Here is a 10,123-nt window from a genome sequence, read left to right on the forward strand (position 1 = left end):
TCTCTTAACAGCTGCATCAGGAGATATGCAGACATATCAGATCCGCACCACACCAACAACCACTTCCCTCCCACAGACTGTAGTGATGACATCTCCCGTCACCCTTACGTCTCAGACAACTAAGACAGATGATCCACAGCTGAAGCGAGAAATAAGGCTCATGAAGAACAGGTATGTAAGCTCCCATGTTCTGCTATATAACCAACTTCATAGTTGCAATCAGATTCTTAAACAGCATGCTAAAATATAACTTCAGATACCAAATACATTAAAGATACACAGTCACCTTTAAAATCACCATTCTGCCTGAAAATTACTTTTACCTGACATAGCTGAGTAACATTTAAGACTACTATACCATGAAGGAGACTTTTCACTTTATTTTGTATAATTAATAATGCAGTGTTGTTATAGCCCATGTCAGTTCCAGGATCTTAGAGAAATTAAATACTTACTGTAAATACGAGTTAGTTCCCAGACCTCAACAAGAGCTCTGTGGAGCTTGCAAGCTTGTCTCTCTCTCAGCAACAGAAGAGGGTCCAATAAAAGGCTCACCCATCTTGTCTCTCAGTTTTTCTTAGTTTCATGTTGACAGTATTCCTTGACATTTAGCGAAAACTAGAATTATGTATTCAATAGGGATGTTAGATAGTGTGTAATTGAAAAGTCATGTAACCATATGAAATTTTAGCGGTTACACAACTATTCAATAGTTCGGGAAGGTGGGGCTGACAGCCAGTGCACTCCTGGCCCCACTTCCTGGGAGCCCCGTCACCCTGCGCTGCTGCCTCTTAAAAACCACCTTCCCACACAGACCAGCTTCCACCTGCAACCTTGTGCTGCTGCCTCTGATACAGAGGCAGCAGCACGGGGTGCCAGTGGCCCATGTCCACAGTGGGTGCAAGCTTCCTAAGCAGAGAGCCTGCTCCACGATAGCAGCCCTTGTCTGAGGGGATCCGAGCTGGACAGAGGGCGGGTCTGCTGCATACAGAGACTGCTTTGTGGGACCCTTCCCTGTTCTCCCCCACCTGTGCTGCTGCCTCTTATAGAGGCAGCAGCGGAGTGGGGGAGGTGGCCCCAACAGAGCTGGTGTTATGGGGAACCAGCTCTGTAGGAGGCAGCAAAGAGGGTGGGCAGGCAGGCCTGCGGAGCCGGTACATATGGGGAGCCTGTTTGAAAGCTGGGTCCCCATCTGTATTATCCACTCCTGCCTACCCCCTCACACTCTGCACTGCTGCCTCTCAATCAGAGACACAGCAGCGTGGGGTTGGGAGGAGGTGGATAAGAATGGTTACTTACCTGTAACTGTTGTTCTTCGAGATGTGTTGCTCATGTCCATTCAAATCAGGCGCGTGCACCGCATCTTCCAGAGCATTTTCCCTAGCGGTACCCATAGTGCCAGCAGGGCGCCCCCTGGAGTGGCGCTGTTATGGCGGAGCATAGGTACCCCTGCCAGCGCTCCCCCTCCTCAGTTCCTTCTTGCCGGATGCTCCGATGAAGGGGAGGTGGGGGGGGGATTCGAATGGACATGAGCAACACATCTCGAAGAACAACAGTTACAGGTAAGTAACCGTTCTTTTCTTCTTCGAGTGGTTGCTAATGTCCATTCGAATCAGGTGACTTCCAAGCCAACCCCATTTACGGAGGAGGGGTCGGAGCACCAAGAAAGAGAAGTCCACGAAGGTTGAACAACCCAGAACATTTTTATTCCAGTAACATAACACAGAGAACTGTTGACTAAAGTGCAGTTTGGTACAGAGAAAAAATAAACATATTTACAACACAGAGCTGAGGACTGCAGAGCCCAACCCTACGTCCTCCCTGGCCTGCTATGTCAGTGCATAGTGCGCTGTAAAGATACGCAGTGACGACCACGTGGCTGCCCTGCAGATTTCCGTAATGGGAACCTGCGCCCCAAAAGCTACAAAGGACGCCTGCGCCCTGGTGGAATGTGCTGTAACCCGGGGCGGGACCTTCCCGTCCAGGACATAAGACTCCCTGATACACCCCACGACCCAATTGGACAACCTCTGGATCTAGATAGGGAGCCCTTTCATTCTGTCCGCGAAAGCCACGAACAGTTGCATGGACTTGCGAAAGAGTTTCGTTCTATCAACATAAAAGGCTAACGCCCGCTTAGCGTCTAGGGAGTGGAGTACTTGCTCCCTAGGAGAGGCATGGGGCTTTAGAAAGAAAACCAGGAGGTAAATTTCTTGGGACAGATGGAACAGTGACACCACCTTGGGGAGAAAGGCCGGGTGAGGGTGAAGACTCATGTTATTCTCTGAGAATACTAGGTAGGGTGGTTTACAGTTAGCGCCCTCAGCTCGGAGACTCTGCGAGCCAACATAATGGCTACAATGAATGCAACCTTCATAGAGAGGTGCTTCAAAGAGCACGTGGCCAGCGGCTCAAAGTGGGGGGGTGACACAAGTCTAGATAACACGAGGTTAAGGTCCCAAGTGGGGAGAGGGGGTCTAACCGAGGGGTATAACTTATCCAAACCCTTAAGGAACCTTTTGATGACAGGATCAGAGAGCCTTGCACATAAATGTCCGGAAGCTCAGGGGGGTCAGGAGATCCTGCAAGACCTTCCTGTCGAAGTTGTCCCGCCACTCCGTCCTGGTGCGCTTGGACAACACGGCAGCGTTTTTTTACCTCAACAGGCAACCTGTAATTTTTTAATAGCTGACTTTACAGTTTTAGGAATATAGACATAGCACCTCCTGCCTTGTCGGACACAGCAATCAAATCATGGTCTTAAAAAAGTGATTTTTATTAACAAAGCAAAGAAAATGTATTTGGTAAAACATTAGGTGGTGTTAGGTGTTACAGAACAACTGAAAAAAGAAAGATTAAAAACACAGAGAATGGCTTCCCTGTGAGTCAGATTAAAAGCTATAGTGTATGGGGGGAGGGGAGTCACATGGGCTCAGCACAGAGAAGTCCAACAAACCCAAAAATAAAGACAATAACCTGTGTCTGACTAAACATTCCCTGTTCTACTCACATATCTATTGTTTCAAGGTTTAGTCCTTTTCTAGGCATGGATGTCGCTGGATATTTCCAGCCTTGTTCCTGGCTCAATCCATTTCTTCCAGCTCCCCTCTGATCACACAAAGACTGCAGCAAGAAGATCACTGCTTCCTATTCAAAAACCCATACTCTGTTTTCATTGTCTCTCCTGACTTCCTGACAGCACTACCTTCTTCCCTAGCAACTCTGAAGACGCTTGAGGACCTACTGACCTTCTAGGCAATTTAGTTAATTGAATGATTGGGCTGTCCAGAAAAGTGTAGTACCCCTCCATGAAACCTCGGGAGGCCAATCACCTAACCCAACCAGCAGATAGATGGTAGATTGACGCTCAGAGTGAGTGTGCTGCTGGACCCATCTTTATACCCGTAGGGGCCTGTATCCTCTTTCTTATCTAAGATGCCAAATTGTGTTGGTCCGTCTTTGTGACACCAGTTCTTACAAGGGAGTTTCAACTTAATTTACACTTGCAAGAGAGATAACTAAATTAGGAGTACTGGACATTCTTTACTGGGCGGGAGATTCCTCCCCCCGTGGACGAGTGTGTGATCGTATCAATATGGGTTTCAGTCAAGGGCACTCCTCAGCAGCCTCTTGGTCAGCGATTAGCTCGATCACCCTCATATCTCTGCTTAACAGTTGTCCAGGGTCACTGTGTGCTAGCATATCCAGGCCTCCTGTCAAGGCTTCAAAGACTGTGCTGATTTTACTGCTCTGTGTGTGCCATGTATGCTCCAGGCAAGCAAGATGGATGTCACAGGTGGGGGTTCCTGTCTGGCTACAGTTATATAGATGGTGTCTCATTTTAAAATTCTTTATGCATATATATTGACTTTTTTTTCAATCGTCTTGCTCTAGAGTGAAACTTCTGTTGACATCTCCATGAATTACTTAGGGTAGTATATGTCATGTAATTCTTGAGAAACATGACACCCAGAACTTTCTGGAAACCAGTGATTTATTTTACCACGGCTTTGTTTCTCATGCTCAGAATGAAAAAGCCATGAACTTTAGAAAAACAAAGAGTTTAGGGGAGTTTGCTTTGTTTTGATTTTTTCTTTGATTAGTCAATACTTCATGTGTGTGGTAAACAGAAAAAATAATTTTCTGTAAATATTTTATTCATCCCAGGTGTGAAATGGTAGTTTCAGATGGAGCCAGTAGTCAAAGCAAAACGTGAGAGACTAAACACCTAATGATATACAGTAATTGACAAGTTCTGCCTTTTTATTTCAGGGAAGCTGCTCGAGAATGCCGTAGAAAGAAGAAAGAATATGTTAAATGTCTGGAAAATCGAGTTGCGGTGCTGGAAAATCAAAACAAAACTCTAATTGAAGAGCTAAAAACTTTGAAAGATCTTTACTGCCATAAAAATGTGTAAGAAAAGGAGACAACTTTTTGTGAACTGTTTAAATTTCTGTGGGGAATTTTTATAACGAATTTTTTTAAAAACTAAATGAAAGGTCAAAAATTGAACTTTTCTACTTAGATTTCACAATCTAAAGATTTTATTTGCAACATGTTAGTGACAAACTACAAAAAGTAAACAAGAAAACCTCAACAAAGCTCCTGCTGGCAGAACTGGAAACATCTTTAAAGTCAAGGTTACATCGGCAATAAAGGACATGCACATTTTATCAGACAAGTGATTTGAATTTCCGGAATTACAAATTATTTTGGTAATAGCAGTAATATTTGATTAGTTAAAATGTGGATGAGATGGAATCCTTGCCATTAGTTGAAAATTATTAGTAACATATATAACCAGTATAGGTTTTAATTTCTTTTTGTTTTATGATCCTTAGCTTTTCTTTTGGTTATTTGTATGTAAATATTTTTTATTTCAACCTGTAGAAGACAAAGAAAAGCTAATACTTTGCTAAAAGTATAAATTATGTTTACTTTTCTCATCTGGCAATCTGTTTAAAGGTGGGTTTTTTGTTTTGTTTTTGTTTTGTAAAATGTTTGCTGTGTTTATCAAAGTTGGAGAGGTTTTGCAGAAGGCAATGGGAAAATTACTTTTCAGGCTTAACACTGAAAAATGTCTAAGGCACATGAATAAGATGTTGACTTCTTGAGAGCATTCAACACATCCATTTACTTTAAAGCAACATTTTGGTAGAATGGGTACAGCTGAACAACAGTTGTCAGAGAATGCTTTTTAAATAGTTTTGTTCTTGGTCACTCGGTGTGATAAACTATAATTGAAAATAAATTGTGTGCTGATTATATATACAACTGAACATGCATTGCTTATTCTGTTTGAGATCATACTATGCTTAACTGAAAAGTTTACAGACCAAAAAAAAAAGGAACAGTAAATTAAAAAGTTAAAAATACATACCAAAGGGTTTAATAAGGTTCTAATATAGGGTTTATAAATTTTTTAAAAGTGCACCATCACCAGACTAATTTTGTAAGATAGGCAATATTTGGCATCTTTGTAAAAAATACTCTATTGAAAAGAGTTATATGGCTGGTATATTTTTGTAAGTAAACTATTACCTTTTCAAAATCTAAAATTGAGTTTATATGTGTATTTTAACAGTTTATACAGTTCCTTTTAGTAACAAATAGATATTTTGTTTATCAGATTAATGATTATATATTTTTATGGGTTAGCACAAAGTAAAATTAGATCCTCTTTGGAGCAGAAAATATTTGAATAACCTTTGTCTACTGTAAGCAACTGATCTTAAAAATAAATTATAAAGAATATTGTTAGGGAGAAAGAAACAGAGCAGGTTTTTCCATATTCAGTAAAAAATGCACATGTTTGAACATATTGCTAAAATACTATCAGGGATCCTAGTATGTATCATTTTGACTTGTTTTTTTCAAGTAAAAGTTAAAGAATGTTTGATATGATCAAGACTCGAGTATAAATAAAATATTGTGTAGACAATGTTTATTGCATGAACAATTAATATGCTGTTTTCTGTAGTTAGGATTGGATCCTGCTTCCATTATTTCAATGGGAATTGTGCCATGATCTATGTTACCATCAGTGATTTGTGCTAGCTCAGTCCTGAATTAAATTTTAAAATGTATTTGCTCTCCATGTATGTTGTTTATATAAGGTCTATCAACATTTATTTTATTAAATAGTCTACTACAGATACTGAGCTTCCTACCAAACATCAGACCCTGAATTCCACAATTGAGCTGGTTAGTGGGTTACATAAATATGTTATATTTTCAAAGTTTAATATAAGCATTTGACTATTATGGGACATTATTTGCAATATAGATGCTTTAAATAGAACTGAAATATAGATTAGAATTTCCACTCATGTCAAAAATCTTTATGAAATGTTTAGAATGCATTTGTTGCTCAGCACTAGAAGAGCTTCATGCTTGGTGCTCAATCCTGCTTGGTAAAAACAACAGCCTATGAGTTTTTAAGTGCTTCAAAACTTCCATTCGGGTCAGTGGGAGTTAAGGATAACAAGCACTTCAATAAGACTGAAGTCTTTGGTCAAACTCTGCCACTGAATATGTATGCATTACTCTTAATAACCACAAAGGGAGACAGACTTGGCAGAATCAGACCATCAGTATTGAAGCTTTAAGCAATGTCTTTCCTGTAAATGAAACTACCTTGAAAATCTTCAGTGTGGTATTTTGCTCCCAACTTTGTGCCATTGCTTTTCTTTTTTAATTTCTTCTTTTGTCATAAAGGATTTTTTTAAAAGGAAAGAACTGGCAGTTATCATTACGGTACAAAAAATGGTAGCTGATTCCTTTTCTGTTCTGCAGCTGAATGACATTTATTACTGCTAGAGAGAAAAACATCAATCAATTTTATCTTAGGTATCTTTATTGTGAAATTAAGGAGTAGTCATTTTGGTTTGTTCCTTCAGTGATTACTTTTCAAGAGAAAGTAATTTTGGAAAGGGATGTAACACTTAATATTGAGTTCGTTATCTCAAAACATAGCTACGTACTTCATATGAATTGTAAAGACTTGTTGAAACAAATAGGTGCTTGCAACCCTTAACCTCAGTAATAAAGACCCCAAAATACAGTTCTAATGTTTCTCATTTGTTGAATCACAATTTATTTAGTTAAAAGATTGCTGTTGAGTAACTTGGGTCCGAAATTTAATCAGTCAGAATCACAATGTAGAAAATTTCTTCTGTGGTCCAGCTTTTTTTTTTTTTTTTTTTTTTTTTTTTTTTTTTTTTCAACAAACCTCAACCCCACCAGCTAGAAAATACTATGTGCTCTGCTGTTAGTGATCCAGGAGAGGGAGCACAAGTTAACTTTAACAATCACTTTCTGTTGTAAATGCTCGACCTACTGTTTTTAAAAATCAATACCTACCAATATTTTAACTGAAAGAAATTGGAAAAAAGATATTACTATTGTTTTTTGTTTGCTTTTTGCATAATTCTTGTGACTGATTCTGCAATCTTGTGCAGTATCTTTGGGGACCACTATATTGAATTTATTAATGGTTTTGTCTCTCTGTGTCCTACTCCATGAGGGAGGGCTATCACAGCTCCTCTAGGGTACGTCTACACTGCATCCCTAGTTCCTACTAGGGATGCAAATGGAGACAATCGAAGTAGTTAATGAAGCGGGGATTTAAATATCCCACGCTCCATTAACATGATCTCGCCGGCGCGCTAGTTCGAATCACAGCTGATTCGAACCAGGAAATGCGCGCCGGGATGCGTTAGTTCGGACTAAAGCCCTTAGTCCGAACTAACGCGTCCCGGCGCGCACTTCCTGGTTTGAATCAGCTGTGATTCGAACTAGCGCGCCGGCGAGATCATGTTAATGGAGCGTGGGATATTTAAATCCCCGCTTCATTAACTACTTCGATTGTCTCCATTTGCATCCCTAGTTCGAACTAGGGATGCAGTGTAGACGTACCCCCTGGGACTTAAAAGCAGTGGAGGGTAATTACCCTGGAGTGTGTAAACAACTCTGGAGAACCATTGCCCCATGGTATTTGGATATATCTGTTAAAACTGAGTTTTCCAGAGAGATAAAGAAAGGACTTTTATATATAAAAAAAAAAAAACTTAGCTTGAATTGACTCAGGGTCTTCCCCTTGATTTAGCAAACAGGACCCTGTCTCAGGGTATGTCTACACTACAGAGGTTTTTTTTTGAAAAAATGCTTTTTTTCCTAAAAAAAACTTCAATTATGTCCACACTGTAATCACGTTCTTTCGAAAGAAAATTGAAAGAACAGAGGAGTTCCCCTAATAGGGGAATAGAGGTGAGTGACAATCTGGGAAGCAGTGATCATGAGATAGTAGATTTCAGGATCCTGACCAAAGGAAGAAAAGAGAATAGTAAAATACACACCTTGAACTTCAGAAAAGCAGATTTTGACTCCCTCAGAGACCTGAAGGGCAGAATCCCCTGGGATTCTAACATGAAGAGGAAAGGAGTCCAGGACAACTGGCAGTATTTTAAAGAAGCCTTATTGAAGGCACAGAAAGAAATCATCCTGATGTGTAGCAAGAGAGGCAAACATGGTAGGAGACTGGATTGGCTTACAGGGGAAATCCTTGGTGAACTTAAGCACAAAAAGGAAGCTTAAAAAATTGGAAACTTGAACAGATGACCAGGGAGGGGTTTAAATGCATAGCTCGAGAATGCTGGGGGGTTATCAGCAAGGCAAAAGCACAATTGGAATTACAACTGGCAAAGGACGTGAAGGATAACAAGAAAGGTTTCTACAGGCATGTTAACAAGAAGGTGATCAGAGAGGATGTGGGGCCCCTACTGGATGAAGGAGGTAACCTAGTGACATGATGTGGGGAGAGCTGAAGTACTCAATGCTTTCTTTGCCTCTATATTCATGGAGAAGGTCAGTTCCCGGACTAATGCACTACGTGACGCAAGATGGGATGAAGATGGACAGCCCTTGGTGGGTAAAGAACAGGTTAGGAACTATTTAGAAAAGCTAAATGTACACAAATCCATGGACTTAATGCATTCGAGGTTACTGAGGGAGTTGGCAAATGTCTTTGAGGAGCCTTTGGCCATTATCTTTGAAAAGTTGTGGAGCTTGGAAGAGATCTCGGATGACTGGAAAAAGGCAAATGTAGTGCCCATCTTCAAAAAAGAGAAGAAGGACGATCCAGGGAACTATAGGCTGGTCAGTCTTACCTCGGTTCCTGGAAAAATCATGGAAGGGACCCTTAAGGAATCCATTTTGAGGCACTTGGAAGAGAGGAAAGTGATTAGGAATAGTCAGCATGGATTCACAAAGGGCAAGTCGTGCCTGACCAATCTGATTAGCTTCTATGATGAGGTAACTGGCTCTGTGGACATGGGAAAGTCAGTGGATGTGATATACAGGCAATCCCCGGGTTACGTACAAGATAGGGACTGTAGGTATGTTCTTAAGTTGAATCTGTATGTAAGTCGGAACTGGCCTCCAGATTCAGCCGCTGCTGAAACGGATCAGTTTCAACAGCGGCTGAATCTGGAGGCCAGTTCTGACTTACATACAGATTCAACTTAAGAACCCCAGGCATCCCCAAGTCAGCTGCTGCAGAAACTGATCAGCGGCTGATTCCAGGAAGCCCGGGGCAGGGGCTTCCTGTAGTCAGCCACTGGTCAGTTTCAGCAGCTGCTGACTTGGGGACACCTGGGGCAGAGCAGCTGGGGTGCTGCTGGGTTAGTCCAGTGGCGCCCAGAGCGGCGCTACGGGACCAACCAGCAGCGCCCCAGCTGCTGTACCACAGGCGTCCGGAGCAAAGCCGCGGAGCACGGGGGCAGCGGGACAGCCCAGACGCGCCGTGGCTTTCCTGCTGCCCTCGGGCTCCGTGGCTTTGCTCTGCTTTGCTCCCGGCCCCTCTGGTCTACAGACCAGGGGGACGGGGAGCAAAGCGGCGGAACACGCGGGCAGCGGACAGCCCAGACGCGTCTGGGCTGTCTGCTGGCCGCCTGCTTCGCGGCTTTGCTCTGTTTTGCTCCCCGTCCCCCTGGTCTGCAGACCAGGGGGACGGGGAGCAGAGCAGAGCAAAGTGGCGGAACACACGGCCAGCAGACAGCCCAGACGCGTCTGGGCTGTCCGCTGCCCGCGTGTTCCGCCGCTTTGCTTCCTCTCCCTGGTCTGC

General features: G+C 42.3%; 1 protein-coding gene across 5 annotated transcripts in view; it reads left to right on the plus strand.

The window, feature by feature from the left end:
- Window positions 1–7,223, plus strand: part of ATF1 (activating transcription factor 1) — a 48,431-nt gene extending 41,208 nt beyond the window's left edge. For all 5 annotated transcript variants that reach the window (XM_075902047.2, XM_075902046.2, XM_014577576.4 and 2 more), the window contains 2 exons: window positions 12–171; window positions 4,273–7,223. In XM_075902047.2, the coding sequence (XP_075758162.1) occupies window positions 12–171; window positions 4,273–4,417 (305 nt within the window). In that variant the 3' untranslated portion in view covers window positions 4,418–7,223. The remainder of the gene's footprint in view (window positions 1–11; window positions 172–4,272) is intronic.
- Window positions 7,224–10,123: the final 2,900 nt, after the last annotated feature.

This window comes from Pelodiscus sinensis, chromosome 31 (assembly GCF_052426305.1).
Source record: "Pelodiscus sinensis isolate ZL-2025 chromosome 31, ASM5242630v1, whole genome shotgun sequence".
Lineage (NCBI taxonomy): Eukaryota > Metazoa > Chordata > Testudines > Trionychidae > Pelodiscus > Pelodiscus sinensis.